The sequence below is a fragment of the Diadema setosum genome, chromosome 5 (genome assembly GCF_964275005.1).
Source record: "Diadema setosum chromosome 5, eeDiaSeto1, whole genome shotgun sequence".
In the NCBI taxonomy this organism is placed as follows: domain Eukaryota; kingdom Metazoa; phylum Echinodermata; class Echinoidea; order Diadematoida; family Diadematidae; genus Diadema; species Diadema setosum.
The window spans coordinates 19,511,187-19,531,609 of NC_092689.1; the positions used below are offsets into that span (position 1 = coordinate 19,511,187).

Here is a 20,423-nt window from a genome sequence, read left to right on the forward strand (position 1 = left end):
GTTCTGTCTGTCTGTATATATCTGTCACACACACACACACACTCTCTCTCTCTCTCTCTCTCTCTCTCTCTCTCTCTATATATATATATATATATATATATATATATAGATATAGATATATATGATTTACCATACATATATATATATACATACATATATATATATATATATATATATATATATATATATATATATATATATATATATATATATTATTCCCTTCTTTCTCCTGTTCACCGTGGTGCTCTCAAGAAATACAACAATGACTGCTCGTATAGGATACAAGCTACATCTATTTTGCAATAATTGTTTCTATAATTGGAGATTCCCCATGGTCAATTGTCGAACGTTTTCATACAATGGACTATGACGTTATTCGATAGAAAACATGGTACAAAAACTGGATACACGTCAAAACTAATCTGTGCATCATATAGTTAAATTTCATTACTGGAAATGCAAAGACGGAAGCATTTAAATAAAAAACAAGTGGACGACTTTTTTTTTCCTAGATAATGTTCAGTTCAGCCAACAAATCTACAGACTATAAAAAAAAAAGTTCCCTCCCTTCCTAAGCAGAGTCTGATCAGGGACAGATAATTGGCATTGTAGTTTGTAGATTATGTAAAATACCACTTATAAAATCCGAGGTAGGTTGTCTCTTTATTGAGTTTTGTGCGTTAGGCAGTTGCATGATACAGCCATATTCTTGGCTCATTGTGACAACTGTTTCCGTGGATATAGACAGGGAAAACAATAAAATTTTACCCAAGATATCCCATAATGACTTTGGTCGCTGATTTATTATCATTCTAACTATTGAGCTGTTATTTATGCATAGCATTTAGCGTAAGACCAGTGGAGAGCAGTGACACTTCTAGAATACCCTACACTAATCTCTTTGTGAATTTTCGATGCATCCATTTCTGCATAACTCTTTGGTCATTGTTTTGTCGCGTCACTTCCATTTAAAAATGTTGGCAGAAAGTATCAAAATCAACGCTATTATACTTCACCATTCTCATTCTATGTATACATTTTTGAACGCATTTTTTTTTTCTGAAAAGAAGAAACTGAGTTGTCTCAGGTCCAACGTTTTTGACTGACTAAAGATTTTATCAATTATGTTCATCTAATCAAATGCAATGAAAGTTACATTAAGCATGTTTGTACGGAAAATTCAGTTAACACTTCTTTTCTACTAAGTAACTGTGATGTAATCGCTGACACAAGTAACGGAAATGCAAACAACTGTATGAACAAAGAATGTCATCAATTCTCCTTGTCAAAATTGATATCATGTACGTTCACCTGTAAATAACATACAGCTGTTATGTTGGCCCACTACCCTTACCGTGTGTTACGGTTGTCATGGTAATAAATACATTATTTCGGTTTGGGGAATGAAATCATAAAACTCTGGAGGCCCTAAGAGATAGGATTAAAACATTTCACAAGGATTTCATTTTCTGTGAATCACCAGCAATACGGCAATGAATGTAAAAAAGAACAACCAACAGCTACATAATGGTGAATACGAATAATTTGATGGTATGAACTGTAATGATGAATAAGACGTGCTGAATATAAGGATATCTCCAAAATGAATACCTCAGGCAGTCAGAAAGTGAAGAAACCGCTTACACTCCCATGTTTTTTATAGATCAGCAGCCATAGTGTCAAGAACATACATTAATTTTGACTTTCCTGTGAAATGTATTCCTTCCATTATTGTGGCGTAATGAAATTCACTCAAGTGGAGGTTTTAATTAGTCCGTTCGAAAATGTGATTTTTTAAAAACAAAATGTTTATTCGTCTTTGAAATGAATTATGTCCTGCTCCGGTTTCGGTTTCCTTCGGTTTCAAAAAGTAAACTTTCGACAGCTGAATGTTGATATGTCATGCATGCTTTTAGATGAATACTAAGTTAACACTAGTTAAGTACCATTGAACATGATATGATCAAAATTCGTGTGGCATTTTATATCGATATAGCATAATATGTATGACATGGACAATTCTGATGATTAACAGGGCTTATTTATAAGTTGCTCTCCCTCCCTCATCCCCCCCCCCCCTTTCCCTCTCACTTTTTCTCTCTTTCTTTGTACTTGTTGTTACCGTTTGTTACCATTACTTGTAAACCATTGAATGTGTACAATTCAGTGAATATCGACCAAATATGAGGAACGTCCTTAGTGCAATTACGCAACAGTCGCATCACACTTTGCTGTTTGAAGTTTGCTTGCAAGTCCACGATTACTGTCATGCATGCCTGCTGATGCCAAGACAAATTGCAGAGTCCCGTGAATTTACCATGCGGTGATTATAGACTTCGCTAAATACTTGAGCCTGTTCTACATCAAACTCACTGAATAAAAAATATGTCGTCAATAAATACAAACAAGCACTTAAATCACACCGCCTTATAAGTTAAAATAAATCAGAATGTGAAATTCATCCTCAAGGAATATTTACACGTTGTTTCGAATACAGGACTCTGAAATACCACAGCTCAGCCTCTGAAATACTTATGAATGGCATACAGTCTGTACAAAGCAACAAGAAATGTTGCAAATATAGAACTAAAAGAATCCCGTTGTTAATGTCTACATGATGCGACTTTTCGTAAAAGCGTTGTTGTACACCTCCATTAACTGTCCATTATGAAATGGTTAGATTCCTTATGAAATCATCTCTTTTATGGCCTTTTTAAAGTAGGTGATATAATAAACAGATTGGCAGTTAGAAAGTTCCATCTCATTAGGACGTCGTCGATTCATTTTATTCTTAAATACAAAGAGTTTTAATGCATAATGAAATCAAAAGATATCGTCTACATCTCGACCACGTGCAATTTTATGAGCTATACTGTAAAATGGTGAAATCCGTCAACTCTGACAAAATGAATACACGTTTTGTCAGATCACAATGAGAAAATATGAGTGAAATCATAGGCGCTAATTACAATCATTGTGAATCAACACTTTTTTGTTCACAATGAAATAAATAGATTAAAATTGAATCAGCAGCATTACTGTAATGTTGTATAAACACCGAAAGCAGAATGTCCTTATTATGGGAGAGACTGGAAGAGGTGAGCATGCCCAGACTGGTCACGTGCTGTCCGACTCACTTCACCCAACCTGGTTGTCAGTAAGTTAGTCAGTCAAAAAATATAATAATGATAATGATAGTAAGACCACAGACATGTGCAGCACATTTGAATCCTGATTGGTGTCATGTGCTTGACAACTCTCCTTCGGTACTGCAATTTAAAGTCTTTTCGAAGAAACTAACTCCTGTCAACGCACCTGCTATTTCTTAAAAGATACAATATTCGATATTCGGGTATTTCATACCCCTAAGTCTCTTAACGAATTCGGGGGTCCCACATGAACCACGTATTCAATTCATATGACATCCTCTTCTGTTTAGAGAATGTTACGTTAGAAGAATATTTTTTCTATTTAGACTTTTCTTCGGTGAAGATGTGGCCGTAGCAGTCCAAGCAGCGTAAAGAGGAGGTTTGCATAGCCCCAAAGTTTCGCTGAAAGTATCCTATGATATACTGTCATCATTTGTTTTCTCTCATTGCTGCAAATGGACGGGTAGTGCTCACGTATGTACGACGACAGTTAACGCCATTTCATCTTCCGACGCTCTCGGCCTAATCTTGCTCTACCCTCTCCGTCGGTCAGCGACTCATCAGTTTTACAACAATGCCACCTCTTCCGCCGGTATTAGCGTCCGCATCATCACAACTAGGTCTCTGTACAGGCAGAATCGAAGTGATTTCACGGGGCAATCATTATTTGTCCTACGGCGAATACACACACTCAGCATCATTCGTGTTTAGTCAATCTCGTTACTGAAAAGTGGAGACGAGTAGACTGCTCGGATTCCCCTGTTGTAGGCAACTCTGTCTTTGTAGCTTGAAAACACAGGAATAGTTCACACGTCAAACGCGCTACTGTGCTTTCATTGTGCGCTGAAGCTGTCAGAGAAACAAATCGGTGATCTGCTGCAAAACATTCCTTCGGCGTCGTTTTGCGTGCTCCGACTGACCCGATGTCGCCTCGTGAGCTAGCGTTGCGGCTACGGAGAGTTCTCTGGACACTCTTGGCAGATTCGAACGTGTTCTCCTCGTCTGTAAGGTTGTCAAATCAATGAGAGAAGAGAACATGAATCATCAGAATTGTAGCATTCATTGAGCAATTATTTGACCAAGAAACTATGGGGTTGACAGCGCGCAAGAGCTTCTAATGCCGTAATTCCTCTATATAAGACAAGATACATTGTTTTGCAGGTATCATTTTATCTCAAAACAAAGTAATGAGAATCTCCTTTCATGGGAGCTACTACTAAGTACTCTTTATGAACACTTAAATGAATGTACCCTTTTGCAGTGGCAGAAGATATGGTTAACTGACCCCCCCCCCCCCCCAAAAAAAAAAGCTGATCAGTTAAGCATTTAGAGAGAGAGAGAGAGAGAGAGAGAGAGAGAGAGAGAGAGAGAGGAAATTCAACATAAAATAGTCCTTGCTGTAAGCTTGTGTTCAGCATCTGCAGTGAAAACCACACCAACATTTTAGTTACTTTAACTGTTGTAGAGGAAATTATATTATTGATTTCCAGGATATCACAGTTAAAAAAAAAAACAAAAAAAAAACGGTTTCATGCAAGAGAAGACCCTTTCCTTTGAATTAAAGAACATGCACTGACAATTGAAGAAAAGCATATGTATACAAACAAACGAAAACTAACAAAAAAGCTACGCACAGAATTTAAAAGATTCATTGAAGGTTGAAAAGCAAAATAAAATTTAATTACTTCTTTCGAAATGTCAGCTTTACTATGTATTAAGACGCTTTATTACACTCACATCTACACCCAGAGGTTCTCTAATGAGTGTCGTCTCTTCATTCAATCCCAGCATGTCTGTCCCGCGGGAACGCTCAGCTGACTCCAACCGCTTCTTCTTCTTCCTCTCCAATTTCCTCTGGATTTTCTTCTTTCGCCGCCTTTCCCGACTTAGCTCCTTCTTGCGTTCCCGGCTCGCTTTCCTCTCTTCGCTCTTCAATCTCCTCCTCTCCTCCTTACTCATTCCTCTTGTTGGAGTCCTTTCTCGCTCACCGTTCGAAACAGTGGAGGTACCACGCCCTTCCGACGAGTCTTTCCTTGGTTTCTTCCTTTTCGGCTTGTCCACACTAGACGTATTGACACTCGACGGCGGTTGCTCTACCCCTATCGACGGGGACGCATCCGGCGAGCTGACGGCAGTAGGCTGCTCCAAATTTGTCGCTGTGTTGGTATTGCTCTCCGTCAGTCTTTCACTCGACTCGCCTTGCGGTTGTGATGTCGAGCCGTCAGTTCTGCGATTGTTCGCATTGGCCGCCACTGTGCACCCATTGGGCGATTCTGTGGTCCTTTTGTTACAATAACTTTCCAAGATTGCATGGGTACAATCATTATGGCAGCACTCGGTCACAATCATTCCCGTTCGAGGTCGCCGTCTCTCTCGATGATGATCAGTTGATATGGATGACGATAGGAAACTTGCAGCTGTATGTCTTGGTATCGCCGGCGAAGCTGGCAAATTAAATCAAGAAGAAGAGAAAGTTGATTTCTAGTGAAACGTCACTTACGTTTTGTTCGTATAAGCGAACAAGTATAAAGTAATAAAAGTAAAACGATCAATGTCAAACATGTACTCATAAGAGAGGAATGATAAATATTATGTGCTTGTGGTTAACATTAGATAACTCAAAAACATCTTATTCCATCTAAATGGCCCTAAGACTCTACATATGATTTTGTAAAATTAATATATATATATTTTCTCCCCTATCGTATTTGCTTACTGTATTAGCTTTCCGGATACCTTTGCCTACAATGTAATGCTGCCATCTAGTGGGCAGTTTTGCACAATAGGTCTCGACGGCTCTGCGGCTTAAAGGAGACCTCTGCATGACATTCAGATTTCTACATTTGAACAACTATAAATTAGTTTTACTGAGGACAGAGTTTCAGAAGTTGTGATAAATGGGATGAAAAATAAGAATATTTTCAAAATTTAGAACTAATTGCAATGAACAAGGATGATGACATGGCAGAGTCACCATAAGAAAGCATGATGGGGCTCAAGGAAGCAGAACAAAAAAAAGAAAGAAAGAAGGCATGCATTGATTATACACAGGTGAGCTCGCAAGCAAGCGGTATTGTAATGGAATTACACTACTACATTTCTGAAATATGTGAACTCCTATGTCATCATCCTTGTTCAGTGTAATTTGTTTAAGGTTTTTCAAGTATTGTTTCTCTGCTCAAGAACCACAATAAATTCCACAAATCTATACATGGAGTTGTCGGTTTATGTACTGCATGATGTGAAATTATGAAAATCGTCTGGACTGTCCCTTTAAGTTCGTGATCTTTGGAAACTTGAAAAAAAAAGACAATCATCAATACAATTAAAGTCACCATGTGAGACTAATATAAAGTGAAGCACAGAAGCGAGAGAAGTATTCATAATGAGATGAATGGGAATAGTCTCGCGGAATACAAAGGTAGTGTCAAAAATCAAATGGGTTCAAAGGCACGTTATTCCAAGAGAATATACAGAGTTTGAATGATTTCTTCAGCATTTATTTAGCTCCAATGAACAATTCAAGTACGTAAAATATCGTTAAAAAAGCTGTTGATGGTAAGGAAAATGTTTGCACAAAGAATAGGAGTCATTCTCCACCATTTTCATCTTTACCCTTCTCCTCCTCCTCCTTCCCTTGTTTTCCATGTCTTTGATTTGCTTCTATTTCAAATCAGGTGACGCAGCCATGACTTCCTGATGTGCATTCCCTTTTTCATTCTCCGATTGGGGATTCTTCCCTATTCAACCTGCCACCCGTTGACCTTGTCATAAGACGGCCATTAACTGTTACTATGGCTTCTACGTTATTCTTGATCCTATCAAGATACTACTAAGGTATTCCCTGGACTCCCTGGGCGCTGTGTCGAATGCATGGGATCTCGTTGTTGTCGTTGTTTTAGGCTTGTTTAAATTTGGAGCTCCAGATATTCGTACTTTACTAGCTCTCGCCTTTGTTTGATCTTTCAACATTGATACGTCAAGTGAATAACACGTCCATGAATTGTCCCTCCTACAAAAATTGTGACATGAGTGCCCAAGTAAGACATGAGTGCGTATTTTAGGATTATTATCTGAAACTTGATCTCTCAAGATAGGAACAAAAGGTGTATTAGCTGATGCAATATTAGGGATATGAGAGAGAAGAAAACAAACAGAGGAGGACGAAGGGGAAAGACAGAGAAAGGGGTGGGAGAAGAAAGACAACGGGGAGGAAGCTCGTGGGGGGGGGGGGGGTAGAGATAGACAATGATGCAACATGAATAGGGTCGGAAGAGAGAGATTGCCCGCTGAAATACGTGTCATGAATCAAGGTGACCCTTTCCAATAAAACATCACTGAACCGGGTTGTGTGTTAATAACACACAGATTGCCATAAAAACTAACGGGTGACATGCATTTTCCCTCTCTTCTTCTTTTATTTAAACTTTGTTACTCGCTTCATTTACAGCTACCATAGAATATAACGTTCGGCCACAACGAGCGGGGCGTTTATAGATGCGGAACTATTAACGGTGACTAATCTGTTGCTTCTTCGAGTACGTCAGATTTTTGCGAGCAGTGGAAAAATCATCGATGATGACTGGCCTAAGCAAAATTTTTGCCATTTCACTGATTTTTCCTCTTCTAAGCTGATTTCAATTATTCTTTACATAAGGATAAGTATGCATCATTAACAGGGTATGAGAAGTGAAAGGCTGCAGGAATTTGTACAAGTTGATGCTTGGTATTCAACAACTGATAGGACTAGTTGTGGAAAGATGAACGTTGCCAGTATAATTAAGGGGCGTAGTTATTAATTATGTTTGAAACAACACATGACGATTTTGTCTGGGATTTTTATCAATATTATTTCTTGGAATCATACAAACCAACTCTGCTTTGGATAAGAAGTTAAAATGAAGTAGACCTAATATCTACTTGCAAACTAACCACGGGAATTAACATTACTGAGGTGGGATAGGCAAGACGAATAGACGAGGTTCCCTGACGTCAAAATATGCGTTGCCTGGGGGGGGGGGGGGGGATCACGTGTGTATTAAAAGCGTTTTTCTGGCGCGCGGTATATACGCGTATCGCATACCCGTCTGCCTATCATGGGACATGGGATGCAACGCTTACGCGCTTGTCCGCGCGTATGGGGCCCTCATACGCAGTTTTTGCCCCTCAGCATGGCTTGGTAACGTCATTGGAACCTCATCTATAGTAAAGAGAGGTCTGGCTGTTGCCATGGTTACTTACAAGAATGAATGTGGGGGGCATAGTAGCCCCTACCCTTGCAGACAAGTCGCAGAGCGTCGGCGAGTTCCGAACCACACACTGTGAAGCATGAGGCTGGTCCCCGCCACGGACAGCAGCGAAATTACCAGTAGAGGAGCACCCTACAAGGGTCCATGATCCAGATTCTGCAGAAACAAGAAAACAGAAAAGTCGAAATAATCATGAGGATCATCAAAATTATCACTTTTACATGGATGATTTTACGAACAAGTCGACATCTCCCGATGGACGTCAAGACATAGATAGCCCAATATTTCAAGCTCTGCAAAAATCAATGTCAGTACTCAATATACAGCTATGTTGAATATTCAATTTGCACCTTTAATTGCGACACTACATTATCGACAAGATTGGATGTATAATATCATATGTATGCTACCGCCACTAATTTGTCTCCCCCCCCCCAAAAAAAAAAGCCCAACAACAACAACAAACAAACAAACAAACACAAAACAAACCGAAATGGGTTAATTATGTGTATACACACATAACTATGGTTTTGTTCGCAAAATGTTATGACTGCTTTGAACTTCGTTAGCCATATACCACGGCATTCGGTAGATAAAACAACAAAAAAAAATAATTGCAATACGTTAACATATCATAATATTACAATATTGCTAACTGCTATGTGATATATAAGAGCGGCGCAAACAAGTTGAATAATCTTTCATAATTATGTAACGACATTTTCTGAGAGCCCTGGATTAAACCGGCTTGCATCACCAAAGTTTGCATTAGAGGATGGTATTCTATCCTCGAACATTACACATTACGAAACTCTTTAATGAATGGATAGTACAGTATTGGTGGAGATGATGGTGGAGATGATGGTGGCTTTTAAGTTTTTGCAAGATATCAAGAAAACACTTATGAAATAGTACAGAGCATACCATTTTAAGAGGAATTCAAAGTTTATTTGATGAAAATTGGGTTTGGAAAGACTGAAACATCCAAAAATAAAGTAAAACAAAGCGATCGTACTAAAGTGTCGGTCCCACACTTTATTAGAATCGCTCTGTTTTGTATATCTCAGCCATTTCAAAACCAATTTTCATCAAATAAATGTTGAATTCCTCATGGAATCACGCGCTCTTTCATATTTCATAAGAGGTTTCTCATTATCTCACCAGATAATGTCAGAAACCTCAAATTAGGTCTCAACCAAAATCATACGATCCCTTTCATATACTATAACGTACCAACAATCTATACTAGGTTAACGGCGGCTGTGACCAGTAAGCACCACGTGCATGATCAACGTTATTTCAAACACACCACGAGACTGTATTTTATAGTGGAGTAGGCAGATCTACACTTTAATATTAATCCATCCCCCTCCCTTTTTTTTCCATTGAATCGAAGGTGCGCCAGGAAACATGGCGTGGACGGAAATCTGGTTGCTATATTAGAATCCTCATTATCGTCTTCTGTAAGAAGCTACACTTCCCCTACTTTTTCTAAAGCTCTGTCGATCATGTTACAAGGTCACCTTCGATAAACGAGCTCACTTCCGATTCTTAATTGAAGATCGATTTTGCTCCTGGTTCGGAAACTCTGTAACCGGTTGCAAAACCAGATCATCGCAGACGGTGTCATGACAAAGTTTCTTGAAATTTCGAAATCCGGCGAGGACACGCTTGTCTGATTGAAAGTAGATAGATGAATCATCTGATTTGCCATGTCTTCTTTTATTTCTGTCTAAAACACAAATTTTGTATAGCCATTAATGTTAGTCTCTGATTTTAAGATATCGACGCATTGCTGTGTAAGTCACTCATGTTAAAAGTTGTTTGACGAGGCGCCTCAGCGAGAAGCTGTGTGTGCACGCGGGATGCAGTACGCTATGAAGGGACGAGGGAAGGGTTCTGCATTTTGGCGGGATGCGGCAATCCTTGATTGTGTTTGGGGAAAGCTGAATAAGCTTTTGGCACCTACAGTACTTACGGAAGTGTCGATAGTCTTTGGATAAAACATTATGATAACAATGGAATATCAAAATTGCTTGACCCTGGCCGGCAAAATTTTCTTATTCACTCAGAGGAAGCCTCGTACATCTTCCATTGATGAAATTTTTACTAACATCCGTTCATACAGTTACGGTGACACTGGCTTGCGAAACAATGTGGCATAACAAACACCATTATCACTATAGTCCTTGAATAGGAACGTTAGTGCACCTGGGTCAGAAACGAAATTATGGCAACAATCCATACCAGTCATCCTCAATAACAATTGTCAGCCATCGTCGCCGCCATTTTGTCGGTAATCGAGCCAAGAATGTTTTCTTATGGCGTTGACGATGCCGAAAACGATGATGTTGACGAATGGAACTTACTCAAGACGACATGGGCTGATGCAATTACAGCACTTGTACCATGAGTCAGAGAGAGAGGAAGAGAGTGGGAGGAAGGGAGAGGAATCGGGCGAGAAGAGGAAGAGGTGGACTGGTGGCATTCCTTCCAATCAACCTCAACTAAAAGGAACGAGAGAGCGATCAACGCCCAGACGGTAAATATGTGATTACAGCCACTGAGGGTCTCGTCAGCATTCTCACATCCATGTCATATTTATGTACGGCCCTTTTAAACATCCACCTACACCTGACTGAAGTCAGAGCGACATCCTTTAAAGGTTGAGTGTCGTGTGAGTTTCTCTCTTGTAAGTCTTTCTCGAGATTGAAAAAAGGAGTAAGAAATATATCCTTGTGCACAGAAACTACTGACAAGCAAGTGGGAAGCTTTGCTACGAAATTTTCATCAATATCAACTCTATCAATGATAATTGGAGGTAGTAATATGACAGAGGATCGCAAATACGGCAGCAACCCAGAGCAGACGGTCCGATTGCCAAGATGTCCTGAAATCTTATTTTAGCTGATCACTAATTATCAATAAAAATGAACGCGTATATGACATGGCTAATGTCTGGTTCAGGGGGACCTGCTTGTCAGCTTTGCAATTAAACTCATATTATACAAGTAAAATGAAATTTCAATCACATTGTAGAAACCATGATATGCACTCTCTTCCAGTGTGCATTGATGTCACGGGGGGGGGGGGGGGGAAATCCCATCGTTCTAAATTTGAAGCACCAAATGCTGAACGAAACCGGTATAGCCTGAAGTAGCATTTAAACAGGTCGATCATATTGGGTGTTATCAATTCCAAAATCTAATTGTAATTTTTGGGGCGACTTACTGCAGTATGTCCCCCCAAAATCACAATCAGATGTTCGCATTGATAACACCCAATATGATTAATTTTCTAAAATGCTACTTCAGGGTCATAAAATGTAACATTTTAGCTCTATTTTGCAGAAAATCCCATTCAATTTGGTTAAGCGGTCACAGAGAAATGTGGATTGTTGTAAAGCAAGTCATGAGTCTGATTCTTCCAAGTTTAGCTCTTGCGTGTGAATAAAGTAGACAGAACTTGGACGGAAGAGATTCCCGACATCCTTTACAAAATTCCTCATTTCTCTTTGACCACTGAAACAAATCGAATGGGGTTTTCTGTAAGATGTGGGCAATGAGTTATAGTTTCATATCCTGAATTCGTATTTAGATTGATTCAGTATTTTTAAAGATATCATTGCGGAGGGCCCCGTTGTAACTTTTTTTTGGGACATACGGTATATATATATATTCCATAAAGGTTCATTTGTATTGAAGTAATGTAAAACAAGTGTGCCAAGAGTGTGCAAATTTGCACAAAATGATATACCACGTATAAACCACAACAGTTTTTGTTTGCTCTTGGTTTGTTTGCTTGTTATGTATGTGATGGAAATGTAGGCCTTCAGAGTTGCAAGATGCTGGAAAATGTTTTTTTTTTTTTTTTAAGGAAAAGCGTTACATCATAATCACAATTTAACAATTGTGATGATTATGAGTGTCATTGAAATAATGTATTGTCGGAAGCGAATTCTTTCCGTCTGAGAGCCCAATCGGTGATTTCCAAATGAGAGTTTCTTGCTTTAAGCATGGGTACAAGTTTGACCAGAATTCAAAATGCGGGCCATCGTATTCTTAGATCATCCTTTTCCTGGCGCAGCCGAATCCGACGGCTGAATGCTATAAGGCGCTCCCATACACTCCGCGGCATGGACAGGTTTGGGGCGGCCACGGGAAGCCGCGTCTCTAGCCCACGCTGTCAATGCACTTCGCTCCCAAATAAGGTGACTTAAAGGAGTGCTCTCTATATCAAACTTGCGCCAGGGACAAAATAAGACTTTGTTCATGGCAGATCGATTAAGGTGAGTTTAGAGGGACGAACATCATATATCATGTTAGGAAGTGATTTCGCGATATTTTCTTTTTAATCTTTTCTAATTCGGAGAAAAGCAAACACCAGAGTATGAATGCTGTAAGTTGGGATTCCAATAACATCCGCTCCTATCGTGTTTTCCCATTTCATTTCAGATAATATACTTTTAGATCAACTGACATCGTCTTTTTCCGGCATACTTATCTGATTTCACTCACTTAATGAATTGAATGATTTGAATGTACAATGAGTTCTTTTAGAGTCAGCTCTTGCAGACATAAAATTTGCAGAAATGAGATAACGAAGTCGTATCATGATTAACATAATTGCACACTGTTAACATAATTAAGCTTATTGCAACATAAAAAGTAAATGTGATATATTGCCAAATGTTTCCCAATGTAGACCAGCTGTAGCACTTTCACTATAGAGTTGGACGAAGTCATTTCGTCGTTTTGTGAGTGTTCCAGGCACCTTTAAAGAGTGCCTCAAAAAGTCAGCCCGAAAACAACGTATCTTTGGCGATAATTAAGTAGCTTCAAGTAGACTCACTATGATGAAAAATGCTAATCAAAAGCCTCCTGGAATTACACGCCGAATATGATACGCACTTCCGAAGTGGATTAGAGGTTTAGGGGAAGGGAAGGGCGGGTGGGGATGGGAGGAGAGCGGGGTAGACGACACTGGCGATACCATGGTGCCGATGAGAGAACTGGAAGTAGGTTAGAGGAAAGAGTGAATTTAAAGTCTTGCGTCAAGAAAATCCTCAGTCGCAAAAATCAAGAAAGTACGTTCAAGAGTACAATGATACCCATGATACATTTTCTGCGAAGTGTATCATGTCGGATACGCAACTCTGTCTGCAAATGTCGAAAACTGTGCACACGCATAAAAAAAATATATATATATATCCAAAGCGAGTACACTTTTGTAGGTTAACAGTCACATTTGGGATCCCAAAGCAAATGGCCTGCGTAAGGGATCTCATGTACTCAAATTCTCAAAAATAATTGGAAAGACTTCCATATGTACCCCCTACTATTATACACCTACATTGTATGAGCTTCCGCTGAAGTCCTCATTTCCCTACGATACTTGGATCAATTCATGACAGAATGTGAAATCACTATCCAAATCAAATAGAAGAGAACAGTTTCTGACTATATATTGGAATTAACTTCATTGAATAACAAATCATAACATGCAATTTATTATTGTCTCGGAGCCATCAAAGACAAATAAAAAAGAACAAAGAGCAATCTTCGTTCATGTGCTAGCGATCCCTTGAGAACATTGATCTTGACGAGTACCTGATTGATTCAGCAGAGATTTCAATCTCAGACCAAAACTCTTGTACAGCATACTTTCTAGAAAGCATGGCACGACGAAACTACAACGTGCATTAACGGAACTAGCAGTGCATCGTGTAAGAGTAGGTCCATGTACATGTATAAATCACACTTAAATCACACATAATCATTAACAAAATATCAAACTTAGTTATGGTGAAAGTCGGGGTCAATCAATAGTGAGAATAATAAAGGGACAAAAAAAGAAAACGACCGGAAAATTGCCCTATGTTATCACAAGATTGGTCTCCTTACCGAAGGAGTTCGTTTTATCACAAAGAGGGTCCGTCTGTTGGTGACGCCATATTTCTCGTTGAAGGTCCAAGCATATTCCACTTCCAAGGGAGTTAATATAGACCAAATATTCAAGGAAATTCACCGACTCTCTCCTCAACGTGGGTTCCACACTGGCACAATTCTGAGAAAGTCGTCCCGGCATTCAGTGTACAAAATATTCCAGGGCTACACTTTCCTCGAAGGAAGGAAACGATTAAACTGAAGTATTCGATCTCGGTATAAACGTTGTAATGCTCTCCCGGCGGCGCACCTGACGTAACGCATGAACCAATTCTAGTCTAATGTTGCCCAGGCCAGAGTGTAGAAACATAGCCCAAATCATAAGTTTGCAGACGGAATCCGTGGAACTATGCGGGGACTATAGGATAATCCTCTGTATGAGTTAATACGTGTCCCTGGAAAACCAGAAAACTAGGTCCGGATCGGTTGGCCCGAGAAGGACGAATTCCTAGAGAGGAGTGAGTTCTCTGAAAAAATTCCTCGTCCCGTCACCTGTCTACGTCATCACACCTTGAAGAGCAGGGCCATCATGAGGGAGCGGGCTAGTGGAAGACACCCTTGACACCATGGTGAAGCCAACAACACATCCTCACCAAAGACACTGACAGGAATGCCGCCGAGCCTGTAGAATCTCTCTTTTTCACTGATGACGTCACTACTGGTATGGACACAACCGATTAAGAGTAAATTTATCTCTTGAGTTCACTATTCCCAAAGCTATAGTCTTTTCCTTTCACTTCCATCTCCGACTACCATCACATAATTATTACCGCCACTTGAAACGGTCCGGAAGCAGCTTCGCGAAGCTCGCTGATCAAGACGTCTAAAAACAGATAAACACACATGATGCCCAATGTGTTCGGTCAACATTCTGTTAAAAGCTTCCCAGTCTTCCCGTTTGACTTTTGTACGGTGGCTGAAAAGAAAACACGAAGCCAATGGATTAGGACTGTTTGTACATCTAATGGCAACTTGTTTTTCACGCCCTTATACATGTAGGAGTGTGTAAGAATAACTAGAAGAAACAAAAGGGTTTGGTTAGGCTACCAGGGGAAGACCAACGAATGGTTTGTCCTGAGGTTCGGTGCTGGCGACGCCCGACAAACACGGATTTCAATGCAGCCAACTTTGGGGATAATACGATTACGTCCAGATCGGGAAGGGTACAATGCGTCGTATTTACGTTTCACATCAATAAGAGGGTCTAAAAGACGGAAGAGTAGAGAAGAAGAAGCAAAGTTTCTATCAAGACGGTAGAAAGGGAAAGAGAACCGAAACTAGGGAAAGGGGCAAAGTGAGGGGAGCGAGGGAGGGATTAAGTCAACGCTTCGATTCCTTCCCCTTTGTCATGGGTTTCATATAGGAACTTTCAAACAGAAGCTTCGATCAGGATGGATGAATCTGCCAGGTTTTTATTCTTCCTATCAAATAGAGGTATGAGGCGATCTGACAGCGGGGAGTGTTTTTTGTTAAGTGAATTTTAATTCAACTCGTTTTGAACGTTTTGTAATGGGCGCTGAGGCGTAACAAGTGCTCCTTCAGACTTTATAATACTGGTTAGAAAAGACTGACAGGTTCGGGAAAGATCACAATGTTCGATCAAACTCGATGATCTTCCGAAACAGCAGTCGTTTCCTCAATTCTGCTCCACAAAATTCTCTCAATAGTAATGCCATCCTATACTCACAAGAGCCTTCTGACATTGCATCCAGTTTCCGCTCTCTTTTTTATTCTTTTGCTATTTCGCGTTGTGTTCAGGCAAGTAAATGGGAAAGGTGCCTTCCACAGAGTAACACTTGTATAGGCGTTAGCATTCCACGCAAGGCTCATTCCTTGAACTCTTCTTGTAATTTAGATTGGATGATCGCATGTCATATAATGGCGGTTTCTGTAGTGTTCATTGATTTCGTTCAATGGGACACGGGGGTGGGGTACAATGTAGTTGACAGTGAGTAATTGTATAATCATTTTATTGGCAGCACACTCCAGCGACAAACACTTATCCCTCACGCAAGGCTTTGATTTGCAATCGCCATATACCTTTTGAATCTGAATAGGCAACAACAGACGCTAAATCTTTCCTCTGATTGATTTTTTTCCCCTGGAGTCATTGTAGGCCCCTTAGATGAGTGGTAAGGGATCATCGGATGTGAACTTCAAGAAACAAATATTTACATCATTCCCGCTCTAATCTCTTGAGTATATTCAAGGCTATTAAGCGGGAGTTCACAAACAACTATAGTGGTAAGAGACCGGCTTGCTACCGCTTATGATTGGTCTAAGTACTAAGCATGCAGTGAAAATTCAGACATATATGATCACTATTTTCCAGAACTGACTGATGGTACGAACACGTGAAAGTTATGTTCTTAAGTGTTGCGAAGACAGCTTTGAAAAAGCAGGACCCCCAAAAAAATAATAGTAATGAATAAAAAATAATAATAAATAAATAGATAAATGAATATAAAAATGAATAAATGAATAAAAAAATAATAATAATAAAATAATGGTATTTTCAAATTATGGTCCTTGCAGATAATTTATTTAAAGCATCAATTTCTCTAACGTGGATGACAGCCTTCCAGTTGACTATACCTGCCTCCTCTCCTAAAATAACATAGGAAAAATAATGCCTCCGGCACCCTTCGGGCGGAGGCATAAAAAATAATGGTAGTAGTTTCCAGAAACGAACTGACTGCAATTCAAAACAACATGCTATACGATTCACTGAGATGCCATGACTTTTTATTTAGCCCATTGGTGCAATATGCATCCGTGATATTATTTGACCCTTGAATATATGTCATCAAGGAGAGTAGGTGGCACCGGAAGTGTTCGAACAGAAAACATTGTAATATTTTTGACATAATTATACAAATTGTCAGTTTGTTGCAACATTGTGTATTACTTCAACCATAACTTGCCGCATTCCCTGACAATACTAAAAGGAGTTCTATCAAGGTGGTAAGTGATGGGAAGCTTCGAAATGTGTGTATCACACGAAACATGACGATATTCAATGTAGTTTTCTGTTTATCATTTCCTTGTGAAATCAAATCGTTGTACAAGTGTTTTCAATTGGCATGTTATGGCCCGATAAGAAAATATTTTCTGCAGATTTTCAGAAATGATACAAGTTATTTTCTTTAAACCACCACCATTCGAAAATGTTCTTAGTGAAAACTGGGAATACAAGCTCTTAGAAACGTTTGTGTAAAGCGCTGCTTTCATGTAATTCATTATCTATTGCACTATAGGTCTATCACTATTATCAAATATGAATGCTGTTATAACGGTCAATATCAAAATAAATTTCATCGCCGCTAACCAAACATGTCTACAGTGTACAATTTGAACAAGCTAAACGAGTTTTAGAGAAATATCACTTTTGAAAGAAAAAAATAAGAATAAAACAGTCTGACAAGAAGCAAACAAACCCAGTCAGCCATATAGCGATTCACTCTCATAGTGGAACCTTATGAATCATGTGTAATGTCTATATACGTTTATGATAATTTTATAATCTGGTAAGGAACGCGTATTCAGGAATCAGTCTGGTATAAGAGAGTTATGACAGTTTGACAATATGTGAGTTGGTGAAAACCGGGGACGCTCCGAATGTTGAATAATATCTCCAAAGTGATATGGCACAGACATGTCATCAAGCCCCCTATGTGACATGACTGTAAAGTGCCCAAATGGTCAGAATTATATCCGGGTTGTACCTTATCCTTAATAGTATCATTCACTTATTTGTTTATTATTGCACAAAAAACAGCAGAAACATAAATACAACAAGCGAGTACGTAAGAAAGCAAAGAACACGAGTGCTTGAGGTATGATACCAAAAGGCCCCCAAGTTCATTATGTTTGTCACACGGATCTCTGTCTGAACAGAATGGTATCCTCTGGATTATCATGTGCGCGTTCGTATGCACATTGATTCTTTAAGAATAACTGTCGGTGAGTCTGCGTTCGACCCGCATGTAAAAGCAAAGCCTACGTCGTCTGGGTGCGAACATCTCTTTCTGAATATCTATATGCCGTTCGATAAGTATAAAAACTTAATTATGAGTGTTAAACTATTTCGTCGATTTGACATCTCGTCAGGACAGTCATTAGGCTCTCCCCCCCCCCCTCTCTCTCTCTCTCTCTCTCTTTCACTGTCATATCTAAAGAACCTTACAGTGATAATAGAAAAAAAAAATAATTACGACAAGGACATGTAACATTTATTGCCATTAAGCTCAGTGAACAATTTCCGAAAATTGAGTGATTCCTCCACTCATCACTTGATACTTATACTACTTCATATGGTAACTTAATCATGGATTGATATGATTTCGTCCTTGAAATTTCAACTTCCAAGTAAGTCAATGAGACAGACTTTTGTTTGTTTTATTTTTGAGATATACGTTAGTATGTCAGTCATTCTTTCTTGATATGTCACTTACCTATATAATGTTCGTGTTATGAGTAAGAACTCCATGTTTTAAGAATCTTCAAAGGAAATTTTTTGGGATCCCTTAAGAATTAGTGCGCATATCGTATTGGGAACATCCAGGTACCGAGGGCATCTAACAATAAATTGAGCTAATCACCTGCCATGAACAGTCTGAATCTGTCTCTGATTGACGTCACTAGTTGTATAGACTCACTTCATCCTATTGAGCAGTGCTGTCGTGAAAACATAGTGGACATTCAAAGGAAAGATAATAAGATTGACTGTGTAAAGTGGTATGCAAACTATCTTAAATCTTCTCTTGATGTCGGAAGACTAAATCTATTGGAATTTTTGAGGTTTTTCATTTCAACATTCTCACACAAATCGTTTAATGTATGTTGTCTGATTTCTTAACATTAACCATTCTTCACATAAACCTAAAGGGCATTCATCAGATAAAGCAGTATCATGCACTTATTAGCCCAGCGCAGAAATGATGACTGTAAAAGCTGCAGTTTAATACTGTGATGTTTCTCAACTGGCAATGAGACTTATCACGTTTTGTAAGATACAGAACAGCGCTGCAAATTTCAGGCCTAGAGCATAATCATTAATCCGACTTCGTAACAATGTTATTATTATGCTTATTTTGTTCTATTGCACCTGCATGATGCAGTTCTCCTAGTCTTGTTCGTGACATTGTGTATTTCCTTCCTTTGCTGTCAACATGTGAGCTATGACTAAAACTATCAAATGCCTATACTACATTACTTTTCATATCAAAATTTTGGTGGCGTTATGCTGGCTATCTTCTGTGAAATAATCTAACACGTTTAAACGTCATCTTAAACGAGAAGCTAGTCACCAGGTTCTCTAAAGTAACGAACAACTGCAACCAGGAAAAGGCGAAATCCAAGCCAACATCGTTGGAAATTTAATCAAATCGAATCGACAGACGTAGACGTAAAACCATTTAACTAAGGCTTGCTGTGATAATCCGCTCTAGAGTGTTTTTGCTTTGAAATAAAAGAACTTCTACTGGCTTCTGTCCAGGTACAAAGCGGAAAGCTAGAGAGCCGGGAATTTTACGGGGATCGAGACCAAGGGGTGATAAGAGACATAGGAACGCGCGCTGGAAAAAGAGATTTAGGTGTGGGTAGTGATCCGTCTATGGTTTTTGGACTATCATCCGATGGATTAGAAATAAAAGATGGGTATTCGAATCTGCGACAGATCATTACAAGCTGTATTGTGACATATTGGCGACCCCCTCTGGTTTCTCTCCTTCGATTTGGTACTGCGAGGGGTATAGGGTGAAAGTTTCATCAAACAGAGGTTTCGATCTGAGCGGAACAAAGAGAGGAGCTAAGCTGGACACGAATCGCTGGCCACATCCCAATAGAAACAACCTCTAGCAGCTTACTTACTAGCGGAGGTCATGTCTTCTCCAACACTTCATTTCAAACGGTTTTATCTTGCGATGTCTCAACATGGCATGGATTCAGACCGACCTAAGCACGCCGGAGACAAAAGTAATTCCTTCTAAGTCCGATTATTGGGCCTACCTCCTCACATCTCTCGCGCACGGAAAGCCCCTCTGGAATTGCCGCTAAATACTTCCAAATCACTGTTGTCA

At 39.4% G+C, this 20,423-nt stretch overlaps 1 protein-coding gene across 1 annotated transcript; it reads right to left on the reverse strand.

Annotated features, from left to right (window-relative positions):
* Positions 1–3,236: 3,236 nt before the first annotated feature.
* Positions 3,237–8,380, reverse strand: LOC140228775 (uncharacterized). Its single transcript, XM_072309050.1, has 3 exons — positions 8,302–8,380; positions 4,887–5,593; positions 3,237–4,151 (listed from the first exon to the last, which is right to left on the reverse strand). Exons 1-3 carry the CDS (start codon positions 8,378–8,380, stop codon positions 4,002–4,004), a joined length of 936 nt encoding a protein of 311 aa, XP_072165151.1. The 3' UTR covers positions 3,237–4,001.
* Between the last annotated feature and the right edge of the window lie 12,043 nt (positions 8,381–20,423).

Bases quoted from the DNA above. Each gene is read 5' to 3' on its own strand.
- LOC140228775 (XM_072309050.1), bottom strand. From the start codon at position 8,380: ATGGCAACAGCCAGACCTCTCTTTACTATAGATGAGGTTCCAATGACG. The intron at 5,594-8,301 runs GTATGAGGGCCC...TTAATTTGCCAG, and splicing joins TGCTGAGGGGCAAAAACTGC to CTTCGCCGGCGATACCAAGA. The intron at 4,152-4,886 runs GTGAGTGTAATA...ACAACCTTACAG, and splicing joins GAGAACCTCTGGGTGTAGAT to ACGAGGAGAACACGTTCGAA.